General features: G+C 41.5%; 2 protein-coding genes across 4 annotated transcripts; one reads left to right on the top strand and one right to left on the bottom strand.

Annotated features, from left to right (window-relative positions):
- Window positions 1-1796: 1796 nt before the first annotated feature.
- LOC4340792 (protein kinase G11A-like) lies at window positions 1797-5260 on the top strand. Of its 2 annotated transcripts, none has more exons than NM_001421554.1 (3): window positions 1797-1898; window positions 2673-3667; window positions 4156-5253. In NM_001421554.1, the coding sequence occupies exons 2-3, from the start codon at window positions 2775-2777 to the stop codon at window positions 5030-5032; spliced, it is 1770 nt and encodes a 589-aa protein (NP_001408483.1). In that variant the 5' UTR covers window positions 1797-1898; window positions 2673-2774; the 3' UTR covers window positions 5033-5253. The 2 variants fall into 2 exon arrangements, with proteins under 2 accessions (NP_001408483.1, XP_015644462.1); XM_015788976.3 differs by lacking the exon at window positions 1797-1898 and adding an exon at window positions 2330-2517 and having other exon boundaries at window positions 4156-5260.
- A 671-nt stretch (window positions 5261-5931) lies between these two features.
- On the bottom strand, window positions 5932-10368 carry LOC4340791 (U-box domain-containing protein 35). 2 transcript variants are annotated; one of them, NM_001421543.1, is made up of 4 exons: window positions 9953-10368; window positions 6706-6824; window positions 6482-6597; window positions 5932-6382 (listed from the first exon to the last, which is right to left on the bottom strand). In NM_001421543.1, the coding sequence occupies exons 1-4, from the start codon at window positions 10296-10298 to the stop codon at window positions 6091-6093; spliced, it is 873 nt and encodes a 290-aa protein (NP_001408472.1). In that variant the 5' UTR covers window positions 10299-10368; the 3' UTR covers window positions 5932-6090. The 2 variants fall into 2 exon arrangements, with proteins under 2 accessions (NP_001408472.1, NP_001408473.1); NM_001421544.1 differs by lacking the exons at window positions 5932-6382; window positions 6482-6597; window positions 6706-6824 and adding an exon at window positions 7535-9589 and having other exon boundaries at window positions 9953-10345.
- Between the last annotated feature and the right edge of the window lie 3809 nt (window positions 10369-14177).

Below are 14177 nucleotides of genomic sequence, written 5' to 3'. Positions count from 1 at the left end.
CAAACTCATTGATACATTAATATAATATAGAATATGGCCAAAATCAGTGGCATACAACAAATTCTCTACTCCCTCCGTACTATAATATAAAATAAAAGATTTTAGGTGAATGTGTTATATTATGGGATGGAGGGCGTATTTCTTATGGTTGTTCACTAAACTACCCATCTACTATGGTGCCACATTTTTTTAAAAAAGATAAATCTTATACTATAAGTCCATATCTTACATATTAAATTACATACACTTAAAATATTTTAGATAAATATAGAAAAAAGATTTATTTATCCATTTAATTATGGGAAAAAATATTAGTCTAAATTAACATATATGTAAAAACTAATATGAAAGAATTAGAAAAATACCATATAAATACTGATACTTATCATATATCATGCATTGAGAAAAGAAGACCATAATTGAATGTTTTTATTGAGCAAAATGATGGTATTATTTTTATCTTTTTAGTTGGATCTATCTAACCATAATTAATCAACCTATATTAGCAAAAGTCTGTATCGTCATTCAATAACATATCATAACATTATTAGTAATAATTGAGTAGACCGGCCCACCCACACTGTGCAGAGACGATAAAACTGTAGTTGGCTTAGCATAGCATGAGATTATCGGCTAATGGACAACCCACTTTATTAATTGCTCTAGAGAAAAAAAATAAATTACCGTTTGTACTTATATCATCCTTTAACCATTCTTTTCATTTACACTACAGCTAACTTTACATTTTCGTTACAATTTGGACCACCCCATTTTATCCATCTCCAAATCCGATGACTCCACCGCAGCTCCACCTCCAAATCCAATGACTCTACAACCACTCTGCACACTAACTCTTTCTCTCCTTTTACGTTTTTTTCCTCCAATATTTGGGAAACCACCATATCTAGCAAGGAGGAGCCCGGATCTAACATCTTCGCTCTATGTCAGGTCGGCTCCTACCTCCCCGAGTCCCTGCAAACCCGACACCCCGACCTCAACTACGACCATAACAATAGCATACATGCTGGCAGGAGAGGAGAAAAAACATATCGGTCACTAGTGGGTGCGGCTATATATGCGAAGGTGGAGAGAAGGAACGATGTTGGCTCATGAAGAAAGAGCGGTGGTGACAGTGCGTGGAACGACAGCTAGTGGTTGTCGGTGCTCCGAGAAGTTTACCATCAATACAATCCCAACTGAGTTTATTGTATTTTTTTTTGAGTGTAGTACATTGGCGGTCCTTAAACTTGTGTAGGTGTGTCATCTAGGTCCCTGAACTCCTAAAATGCATTTTTAGGTCCCTAAACTTGTCATGTGTGTCATATAGGTCCTAACCGGTTCAAACCGGCTCCATGCGCTGACGTGGCATTGCCACGGTGGCACCTACGTGTCATTGAAATCCACATGTCAAGCATATATAAAAAATAAAATTAAAAACCATATTTTCTCCTATTAGGTAAACATAAAAAAGACAAAAAAAAATCTAAGGTAGAGAGGAGAAAATATGATTTTTTTTAATTTTATTTTTTCTATATGACTGACACGTGGCACGTAGGTGCTATCGTGGCATGCCACATCAGCGCATGGAGGGGGTTAGAGCTCCTCTGGACCTAGATGACACCTCAAGACAAGTTCGAGGACTTGAAAATGCATTTTGAGAGTTTAGGGACCTAGATAATACGCCCACTCTTTTTTTTCTATGAGTTCTGCTGACACGTGGGCCACCAGTCTATCATAAAAGAAAGGGTAACATAGTAAATTTGAGATAAAGGTAGAGAGTAGCCGAGTGTCTCCCCATTCCCTCCCGTCTCGTCTCCGCTCATTGCGCCATCTCGCGCATGAACAGGGGAGGGGCGCCGATCTCCATCTGGCGAGCAGAGAAGGGGGAGGGGATCCTGGTGAGCAACCACATCCTCTTTCTGATTCATCTCTCTCTCCCACCTTCTTTCGTGTGGAATTTGCTTGCGCTAACCATAGCTTCTCTCCAAGATCTGGAAGGAAGAAACTTTTTCTCTTAATTTCAGAGCCTTAACCTTAATACAAGAAACAGTTTGTTTGTTCCTCAAAAAGGGAGAAATGCCGTTAATCTGCGGGGCTGTGCTTGCTTGCGTTCATCCTCCATTTCCTGCTTGCAATGTGGCTGCAAGAAAAGATTAAAAGGGCCTCTCTCGTTTAGGTCGGGGTGCTAGGAAGTAGGGAAACACCTTTCTCTCTTCTTTTGGTAGGAAAAAGATGGCGCCTTTGATGGGACAAGCCATCTTTGCTGATCCCTAGCACTTGTTTATTCCAAAGTGGGGGGAGTGATGGTCGATAGATCTGTAGAGACAGTAGAGTTGTATGATTGCGGTTAGTGGGCGGTTGGACAGGTTCAGTGTTTTCGACATTAGCTTTTGTGATGATGCCTTTCTTTTGAGCGAGTTAGATGGATAAAATCAGTGGGTGGCTTCGGTTGTGACTTGTGAGGAGTGAGTCTCGTTGTAGTGGACCTGTGGGAGGTTGATGGATCTGCGTGTGCAGGTTGGTTCTTGATTATTTTGTTTTTTTTTTTGTTTGGGATTGTTGGGGGATGATCTCTTGTTCATCGAATTGGTGGATTTCTGTATTTTTTTGTGCAGTTCTTTTGTATCTAGGCATGTTCTAATCAATTGAAATTCTTTTGCTGCCCTTTGCAGATTCTGAAGGCAAGTGTCAACACCAAGCTTATAAATCTTTGATTGGTCAGTAGTTCTTTCTGCAATCTGGTCTGATATATATACGTATCAGTTGTGGGAGCAATGGCTTCAAAGGCAATGCCTCGAGCGCCCCCTGCAGCTCCCAACTTACAGTCACTGAAACTGTGTTCTCAGAATGATTCTTCTTTGGAGACAACCAGTCCGAGTAAACGAAGTGCATTGGTGCCAGGAAGGTCAGCTGAATCAAGCAAACCGAATCCCGAAGTGGTGCAAAAGGAGCAGAAATCAACTCAGCATCAAAATGAGTCCATTGATCTTACGGGTAGCAATGATCCTGCAGAAGTAAAGGCTGAGGGTAACCTGGTTCCAAAGCGTCTTGCAGATGAGGAAAAGGGTGTTGTGGAGGATGGAATTGCGAACGGAAGCTTGAAATCATCTTCAGCTTTAGGAAAGGAGCATGGTATAGCAAGTGCAAGTGGAAGTGCCAGGTTGGTTGGGAGATCTGAGACTGGAGAAAGAGGTTTCAGTAGCAGCAGATGCAGGCCAAGCACAAGCAGTGATGTCAGTGATGAAAGCGCTTGCAGCAGCATTAGTAGCGTCACCAAGCCTCACAAGGCGAATGATTCACGATGGGAGGCAATCCAGATGATCAGGACTAGGGATGGAATCCTTGGCCTGAGTCATTTTAAGCTATTGAAGAAGCTAGGTTGTGGTGATATCGGCAGTGTGTACCTTTCAGAACTGAGTGGAACGAAGAGCTATTTTGCGATGAAGGTTATGGACAAGGCATCACTTGCAAGCCGCAAGAAATTGCTTCGAGCCCAGACTGAGAAGGAAATCTTGCAGTGCCTGGATCATCCTTTTCTTCCAACGTTATATACCCATTTTGAGACTGATAAGTTCTCATGCCTGGTTATGGAGTTTTGCCCTGGTGGAGACCTGCATACTCTTCGACAAAGGCAGCGTGGCAAGTATTTTCCAGAACAAGCTGTCAAGTACGTATGATTTACTCAATGCACATGATACACATTAATACCTTGGTACTCTTGTAGGGTTCACTATCTTTTTCATTTGTTGTTTTTCTGTTCCGATAAATTTCGAAAACGTGGATACACAATTCAGAAAAGGTTATGGTTTGCTTTAAGTTAGTGTAACTGCGTAATTGGATGGATTATATTAAGTATGTAAGCTGATTGTGATGATAATTTTGTGCAAGTTGTCAATGTGAAGTCAATACATGCAAAATTAATTTCTACACAATGATATTTCATTTTATCAATGTAGTTTTTTTAAGAATTAATAAAAACTGCAGCTTACATCCACATTCAAGAGCTAAAACTCCTCAAATAGCATGAACTAAGCAACAGCATGAAAAGTGGTATGCATATCTTTGGAATATTTGTTTTGTTCCATGTACTTCTTGAATTCACTTATTTGCAAGATAGCATAGTAAACTGATATTGCACTTTCTTCTTGGTCGCAGATTCTATGTGGCAGAAATACTCCTTGCTATGGAGTACTTGCACATGCTTGGTATCATATATCGTGATCTGAAGCCGGAAAATGTCCTTGTCCGTGAGGATGGACACATCATGCTATCTGACTTTGACCTCTCCCTGCGCTGTGCAGTGAGCCCAACACTGATCAGATCATCTAACCCTGATGCAGAAGCACTTCGGAAGAACAACCAGGCCTATTGTGTTCAACCTGCTTGTGTGGAGCCATCCTGCATGATTCAGCCATCGTGTGCCACTCCCACAACATGCTTTGGTCCCCGATTTTTCTCCAAGTCAAAGAAGGATCGAAAACCAAAGCCTGAAGTTGTCAATCAGGTCAGCCCATGGCCTGAGCTCATAGCGGAACCTAGTGATGCACGCTCAATGTCATTTGTTGGTACACATGAGTACTTGGCCCCTGAGATTATCAAAGGCGAGGGTCATGGTAGTGCCGTTGACTGGTGGACCTTTGGCATATTCTTGTATGAGCTTCTGTTTGGAAAAACACCTTTCAAAGGGTCAGGAAACCGTGCAACACTGTTCAACGTCATTGGCCAGCCGCTGCGCTTCCCTGAATACCCGGTTGTGAGCTTCTCGGCAAGAGATCTAATTAGGGGCCTGCTCGTCAAGGAGCCCCAACAAAGATTGGGTTGTAAGCGTGGTGCCACTGAGATAAAACAGCATCCATTTTTTGAGGGTGTGAACTGGGCATTGATACGCTGCGCAAGCCCTCCAGAGGTTCCCAGGCCTGTTGAGATTGAGAGGCCTCCAAAGCAACCTGTTTCAACATCGGAGCCTGCTGCTGCCCCTTCTGATGCTGCCCAGAAAAGCAGTGATAGCTATCTAGAATTCGATTTCTTTTAGGACTCAATAATTTTTTTTTCCATTTGTTTGCATCATCTTGAGTAGGGTTTTCACATGTAGTGTCTTGCAGATTAGTATGTAGATTTTTTTTGTTTCTGTCAACATGTCCTGTTTTTCTTGAAGTAAACTTATTGGCATTCAGATTTATATTTCTCAGCAAAGATCTGAAATGGTTAATCTTCAAGTGAGTCAAAGAAAGGCCGCCACTTTTTGGCTTGTGCAGTGCTAGCTCAGTTTTGTGTACCCTATATTTCTCATAGTAATTAGTACTCAGCAGTTGTTCTGTTACAGTGTTACTTCTGTCTGATGGAGCATTTCAAGTTTAACAGTATTGTCCTTACCAGATTGTCACTGCAATTGCTGAATAGTTATGTGCATGAGCTGAAACACATTCAGTGAGAAGTTTCACTGAATAATGCTTGATCCAGAAAAAAGAATGTTGATCAATATTGACTCATTGACTGCAACAGCAGTTTTTGTATCTCAGTATAACTAAATGCTATACCATAGATACTAATCAATTATTTTGTTAATGCATGATTGGCTGACAACTTGACATAGCCATGTGTTCCTATGCCCTATCCCTGTCTGCTATGAGGTTTTGATTTACGCATCTAGGACAAATTCTTTTTGGAGTAATAAATTGTCACATGCATATGCTGTAATCTATGATCAATGATAAGTGCTCCATGTCAGGATTGCCAGGTTGCCAACTGGAGGTCTGCCTAGCATGTTTTATTGTTCGGTCTTCTGGCTATACATGAAAAATTGAGGATATAATAGAGTGCCAGATTTTCTGTCCTTTGGCTGCATTTTTCATGTGGTTCTAGACATTATATTATAATCAAGCACAACTCTTCACCATACAACAATGCAGAAAAAATGCTGGAAATATCCCATATAACAACCATCATCTCCTGTACAAATGAATCAAGAAATTCAAGATCACAACATTGGTGAAAGTGTTTTTTTACAAGCTTTTGTTGTCTGAAGATGCTATGCGTGCAGTGTTCTATATCTGCAAAAGTGACTGAAGCAGCAACCATAAAAGTATAAGATCAAAATGAGAAGCATTTCAAATATTTTGTGATTTTATTCCTTTCATTGGGATTAGTCTCCTTTTTGTCATCATCAGCCACAGCGCGATTGTTATGATCTGGTGCAGGTGATAGTGGCGTTGGGCTGATAGAATTACTCTTGTTATTTACAGGAGAAGGTGAAATTGGTGGTGTTGGATCAGCAGTTGGCACAGTTGTAACCTCCTTGCCATCACAGACAATCTTGACTTCACAGTATAGAGGTGCGTTCTTCTGAACCTGTCCTGCTATTGTGTTTCCTCTCTTGAACTTCCTGTGCTCATTCAGACAAATTCAGAATGTATTTCTGAAATGCCAGCAAATTATTTTGGTAGTTCTGTTAATTGGAACTTGCAAGGTATATAAACCTTACCGCAATTTGGATTTTGAAACCCCCAGAACTAGCTGTTGTACATGAAAGACCGGAATAAGTTCGAGGATCGCATTGGTAACATGATCGCTCTCGATGAGGTACACATCAACATTAACCTGAAGATATGACAGGAATTATAATTGGATTTCTATATGTGCCTTGCAGATACATCTCAAGCTGTTGTATGAGCACAGAAATGTGAAGATCTGATGTAACCAGTTCACCTGAAAGTTGCGGCAATGGTCTAAATATTTTTGTAGCATCACACGCCTCTTTGATCTCTCTTGGTTCATGTAAGTTTCTACCTGCTCTGGGCTTGCTTGGCTCTTGGGCATCATTCCTACTATTTCAGATATCCAAGGAGACATACGTCAAGTTCATCAGAAGATATGCATCAACTTAATCTGTTTAGACTTAAAAAAGTTCAGGCGCACAGTCATTATTCAGAAAAAAAAAATACAATCAGAAATTTTGTCTATTCAGACGGTGAGAGCAGAGCTTCAGAATATATGATTTGTTTCGTCAGAACCAATTGAAAATTTTAAAAATACAAATTATCTTGACAAGAAAGCTACTATTCCAATTTTTGGTTGTAGACATCATGTGTGGGAGTAGTATAAGGGCCTGTTTGGATCCCCTGCCAGAATTTTTCACCCTATCACATTGAATGTATTGAGACATGCATGAAGTATTAAATATAAGCGAAAAAATAACTAATTACATAAATTGCATGTAAATTGCGAGATGTCCATGATTTGACAATGTGGTGCTATAGTAAATATATTTGCTAATGATGGAATAATTAGGCTTAATAAATTCATCTCGCAGTTTATCTGTAATTTGTTTTGTTATTAGTCTACGTTTAATACTTCAAATGTGTGTCTGTATATCTGATGTGACACGCCAAAACTTTTCACCCCTGGATTTAAACGCAGCCTAATATTTAACAACGACTCAAGCTAGAAGGAAACATAAATCCTAGACTCAACCATGACTATGATGTCCAAATGAAAAGACTTTAAATATAGATCCTGCGCGCCCTATCCCTCCAGAAAAACCGAACGGTTTCTTCAGAGTTATGTACTGATGATTTGCTCTTAACATTTTTTACTGTATGGTGAGTTATCTATATTGCTCAGCTAGCCTAAAATGAGAGTTATACAACAGTATATATCTCTGCATATACCAGAAAGCCCTGGGTTTTCCTAAGCTCTAGGCAGTCGTCCTTCTCAGCTCCCCTATCTGGCCATGCCAAAGAATGGCCTGTCTGCATCATTCAGCAATCAACGATGAATTGCTGTGCGAGTGTCAAAGAAAAAAAAAAAAGCTACGAGAACGGAATCTCACTGTACTGGTCTGTTCACATTTCAGTGGAAGTGTAACAAAGTACTCGCCCTGCTCACGCCGGCATCTCAGAGACCTATAACACTCGAACTACTAGTCTACTCTACTGTTTGCCATCCAATATACTCCACGTATATGGAGTTGAGAACAGAGAATAAAATTAATGCGGAATCACATGAAGCAAAATTCGTGATGGGATGTACTTTTGTACCTGACCGAGCAAATTATAATTGGTTTTGTCAAATCGAAAAATTAAACGTGGGTTTTAGAAATATACCACTGATGGGCCATTATCCCTTAACTGTAGATGCATCGACAAAAACAAATATAGTTCTTTCTCGCATAAGGGTCGTGTTCTTTCCAGCTTACAGATTGTAGATGATACGGCACACTTCGTAAGCTTCAAAACCATACTTTATTTGTAAAAACTTTAATTATGGGCATTTCTTAGAAAACTTTTTGAAAACCAACAATTCAATATTTTAATATTTAATTCATTCATTTATATTCTCGAATAATTTCCATACACTTAATTCTATACATCACCCATAAAGAACAAGCCCTTACATTATCTAGAGAAATTTTACGGTCCTTGATGAGAAAGTAGCCATAGGTACTAAATTTCATACTAAAATATCTAATAGCTGAAGGTAACGGGTTTTATACTAGAAAATATATTACCTCCCGGTATTTTCTTATGGATGGTAAAATTACCCATATAGAGAAGGAACTAGGTGTAACTCCTCTGAATCAACTAGAATTGTAGGCTCGCTTCCACTACCCTTGTTCTGAAAAAGGGTTATTCTGTCTATCCGAACATGGTACACACAAGTGTCCCGTGCACACTAACTAATAAATATCACCGAAAATTCTAAAAAAAAATGTACATGCACTTCCAATAGTATCACACCTAACTTCAAATTCATTATACTTAGAGAGAGAGAAAAAAGGACAAATTTCTGACACATTTATACTCTTAAATATATAATATTTTTCCTTTTCTATTATGGCTAAAATATACTCTCTCTATTTCATATTATAAGTCGCTTTGATTTTTTAGTCAAACCTTTTTATGTTTGACTAAGTTTATAGAAAAATTTAGCAATATATATAACTCCAAATCATTTTCATTAAATATAACATTGAATATATTTTGATAATATGCTTATTTTTATTAGAATGTTGTTATATTTTAAATATATTTCGTATTAGAAAGAAAAATTCTAAGCGACTTATAATATTATAAAACGGAGGGAGTAATGAATTTGAAGTTGATACTTTATATATACGTGCAATACTATTGGAAGTACATGTTCAATTTTTTTCCTAGAATTTTTTGTAACATCTGTTAACGTGAAACTTTTGTGGACATGATATATATATCTCTTCCTATTCATACATGCCTTGGTTGGTGATCATTCTAGAATTTTTGGAAAGTTGATCACTCTAGAATTAGCATGGACACCTAAACCAAACACCACATGGGTGGTATTGTTTCTATCTCCAATTCTCCATGCAGTCAACATCAGCTCTAGAGCTTTTTTGCTGCAAGGTTTGCGATGGGGCAAAATATGCCTAACGTAGGACGGCAGGATGCCAACAAAGCTAGAATGGAACTACAGCTTGTGACAATGCCAGCTTTGAAAAATTCAGTCAAAGACAAATCACCCCCTAAGCTAGTCCAAGAACTTGACCTTGATTTCAACAATGCTGCAGGCCAATCTCCAACCAAAGATTGCTGGGACCCAATTGTGATCTTACCAACTGAAACACAAGAACAGTCCTTCGAATTAACCGTTTTAATTTACTCTTTGATCAATAGTCTCTAATTTTCCATATGCAATACTAAAACACCCTTGTTCTAATCCAGCTAGCTCAAGAAGACGATCAAAGCAGCTTCATAATCACAGTCAACAAGTGTATGAGCTAGGCCTTAGACAAATATACCATACATGTATAGGAAGTTTGTATTTCTAATTAATGATCCAATAAATTAAGTAGTAATCACTAGTTCCATCTCAGAAACACATGTGCCAGATTTTCTTGAGGCAAATGTATAAATGGAAACATGTTTCAATTAGCTGTTGGTCAAATTAAGAGTATGGACAGAGAGGGGTGTGTGCTTACATCCGGTGGGGATGCTGATGACGACGGGGAAGACGTGCACGAGGTAGACGAAGCTCCGCGGCGAGGCCAGCCGCCGCAGCGCCCACGACAGCGCCTCCATGCTTGACCCGCCCTTCCCCACCGCCACGTACACGTCGGCGGCGGCGGCGGCGGCAGGAGGAGCCAGCGACGCCGGCCCTGCCTCATCCTCCATCTCCTCGATCTCCCACGTGCTGATGCCATTGTTCCCATCTCTCCCCCTGCCGGCGCCGCCGCTGCCGCCGTCCTTCCCCGGCCGTCCACCGGCTTCGTCGCCGTCCTCCACGACGCCGCCGCCGCCGCCTTCTTCCCGAGACTCCTCGGCCATGTGGAGGAGCGAGCGAGACGACGTACGGCGACGCAGCAAATGAAGACGAAGGGAGGGGAGGAGAGGAGGTGTTGGGTTATGTATGAATTATGATATGACACTGCATGCTGTGGCGAAGGTGTAGAGGATGTGTTTGTGTGCGCGTTTCAAATTTGACTTTTTTTTTTTCGCGGGTACTATAATAATTGTATTCATTTGGTACGATTATTTCATGTGCTTGTAATTAATTCCACGTTCTCGTATATGCGAAAAAATATCCTGTTTTCGGATATACTCTCTCCGTCCCTAAATATTTGACACCGTTGGCTTTTTTAAATATGTTTGACCGTTCATATTATTCAAAAACTTTTGTGAAATATGTAAAACTATATTTAACAATGAATCAAATGATAGGAAACGAATTAATAATTACTTAAGTTTTTTAAATAAGACGAACAGTCAAACATGTTTAAAAAAGCCGACAGCGGTCAAATATCTAGGGACGGAGGGAGTAACAAAGTTAATATAATGTAGTACTACTAATGTATATATATGTAGGTGGGTGTGTTTAAATTTTGAGAGAGATAACCGAATAGATGGATGGATGGGGCTGAGCTCGGTTTCCTGAACTCGACGCAACAGCGACTGTACAAAGACATGCTTCTTGTATTTATGCACATTTACATTATTACATACTCCCTCCTTTCAAAATATTCGACACCGTTGACTTTTTAGCATATGTTTGACTGTTCGTCTTATTAAAAAAAAGTTGTGAAATATGTAAAACTATATGTGTACATGAAAGTATATTTAACAATGAATCAAATGATATAAAAAGAATAAATAATTACTTAAATTTTTTGAATAAGACGAATGGTCAAACACGTATTTAAAAAGTCAACGGTGTCAAACATTTTGAAACGGAGAGAGTATATGTATATATATGGATATGAGATTTAACCTGTCAGGGAACAGAACACGCCAGTAGGCCACATCATTCACACACAGCAGAATCAACATACATATACATATATGTATATATGATCTCTTCAGGAAGACACCAACGCACTGTGACAGCAAAGTTCAGACAACATATACATTATACATGCTCGCTGTATCCGAATCCTACTAATCATTCACACAGCGGCTAATTAGTTACCAGCAAAGGGAACAGCTAAATCAAATTAAGCTTAATTTCTGACACTGGAACACGTATGGTATATTCAGAATATTATACCAGTATGACATCATGCAGATCATGGCAGGTGAGGCAAAGAAAAATAAATAAAAGAATCAAGCGTATAAATACACACGTATAGTATTAGTAAACTAGTAACGAAATGGAGATGATTGCAGGCGGGGCGTGGACCGGGAGCGGAATATGCTCGGGGATCCCGGTCGGATTCCCTCATCCCCACCTCCGTTGTTTTCTCGATCGAGACGCGGCGTCGTGGTCAAACCCGGCCGGATGACGTCGCTGCGCCGTCCGCCAGAGACCCGGCCGGCCGCCACCGCCACCGGCGACGACGACTACTTCGCCAATCGCCGTCAATGGCCGCGAGCAGCCGGCGACTAGGGAGTAGGGACTTGCTGCATCTGCGGCTCTGGGCTGCTTCTGGGCTTGGCTGCTCTGGGCCATGATGCCATGATGGGCCGCTGCAAGTAACCGGCGAGTAAGTAGCCGTGAAGGCCCATCTAGAAAAAATAAAAATGAAACTGGTTTACAATTGGAATAAGTTCACTTAGGTCCCTGATAATTCACGTTGAGTTTGAATTACATTCTTCAACCGCAATGCCAGATATAACGTGTCCCTTTTCTTTTAAAACTGGTACAAATATAGTTCCAAGGCAGTATTGTAGGCTATTTTGACTGACGTAGCACGGGAAGCAAAAATAAATGATGAAAAACCTTGTGGGCCTCACATGTCAGTGAAACATCTTCCTCCTCTCTCTCTCCTCATGTCCCCTCTCTTCCTCATCTCTGTTCAAGTCTCCAGCGTGCGGAATCAGAGGGGAGAAGGGCAGTGTCGCTACGAACGAGCGGCGCACAACAGCATGGCCGCGGTCACAGCGCCTCATTATCATCACAATGTCCGCGTTGAGATGGGGTCGGTGGACCCAGTGATTGCAATTTTGGTTCGAAATTTTGGAAATTTCAGACCCCACCGGCAAATCAATATATCGACCGAAATTTTTGGGTTTTATCAAATTTTTGTTTAACTTGGTCAAATTTATTCAAATTTAGTCAAAATATGTCAAAATTTCATAACATTTTGGTCTGAAAAGTGCCAAAAATCCTGAAAATTTCACCGAAATCACCGAAATTTCCCCTGAAATTGAAAGTTTAAACCCTGGGTGGAACCCTTCCTGGATGACATACTCCGGGAGAAGCCCGCCTGGTTCACGCCGGAGAATCTGCGCAAGTTCACCGGGGGCTACGCGGAGCGTAGTAGCTTGGTGGCAGCGGCTTCGGCATGGTGTACTACGGCAAGTTTTCCAACGGTGTACAGGTGGCTGTCAAGACCCTGCACCGCACACTGGACCGCCGCACCGAGGAGCAGCTATATTACCACATCAAGGCACCACCACCAAGGCACTTGTTTACAAGTACCTCGAGAACGGCTCGCTTGACTGCGTCATGTTCGAGCATGGCAGCGGCGGTGGCATGGTGTGCAAGGCCAGTGAGGTACCTGCACGAGGAGTTCCAGCACTGGATCATGCATTACAACATCAAGTTGCGCAAGGTGCTGCTCATTGCCGATGTACTACGTGCCCAAGTGTCGGGCCTCTACTGGGCTGCACCATGGGCTCGGTTAGTCATGTTCCAGCCTAGGCCTAAGCAAGCAGCACTACCAGCATATATGAGCAGCAACAGAAAACATGGGGGCATCGATTGATCAATTTGGCGAGCTGAGGCTCACGGCGACGACGGCGACCTGGGCGGCCGGTGGGCATCCCTTGTCGATCTACTTCTCTTCTTCCTCCTCCTCCTCCTTTCTGTGTTACTAGAAACTTGTATCCCCCATTTCTTCTTTTGTTCCTCCAAATATTTGAGTGTTGAAGCATATATGGTTGCTATTTGAATTGGAGCAAAGGGTGCTAACAATTTGGTATCAGAGCTGTCGATTCATGGGATTTCTAGCATGGAGTTGATGGGAGAGTACTGCAGCAACGCCCCATGCAAGTGGTTGTTAGATTTGGGCAAGGGTGCTGCTCATGACACCGACACCCACAACCTGTTCGATGGAATGCCTAGCCAATCTGAGATGCCCAAGGAAAATCAGAGGATATCTAAGCCTGTCCCCATCAATTCTACCGTGAACAAAAAGGAGAAATGGCTAGACAAAGCTCTAGATCGGATATTGGAGAAGTTTGAACAAATGGAGGCCATGCGCATGCAAGAGGAGAAGATCAATTAGATATTTCAAAAGTTGGAGAAGATAAAGGTTCGTAGGAGCAAGGTTTCCGAGGAAATGATTGCTGCCATCAGGGCAATCACCGTCATCCTCAAGGGTGCATCATCTCCAACACCAATGGCACCACCCCTTCCAGTGCACACCAACTGTTTGATGGAATGCCCCAATGATAGTAGCTCGAGCACAATATCGAGATCCATCTACATCAACGAGGGGACTGCTCCGACTGTCATCCTGGAGCATGAGGATGGTGAGGGCAAGGATCACATGCCCTTCATTGTCATCAAGGACCTTCCTGAGTTCACGCCCACTATGTGTTCGATGATATGTTCTAGCTCCGACACCAAGCCTGATCTCACTGTGGCTGTTGTGGTTACTTGTGCCACTTCTGTGGAGTCATCAATGGAGATGGTAGCTACTGGCAGCACCACCGACGACACCCACATCGACACCCTTGATAGTACCAAGGTGATGCCCGCCAGCT

This window comes from Oryza sativa, chromosome 6 (assembly GCF_034140825.1).
Source record: "Oryza sativa Japonica Group chromosome 6, ASM3414082v1".
Lineage (NCBI taxonomy): Eukaryota > Viridiplantae > Streptophyta > Magnoliopsida > Poales > Poaceae > Oryza > Oryza sativa.
This window is presented reverse-complemented; position numbering and strand designations above follow the sequence as displayed.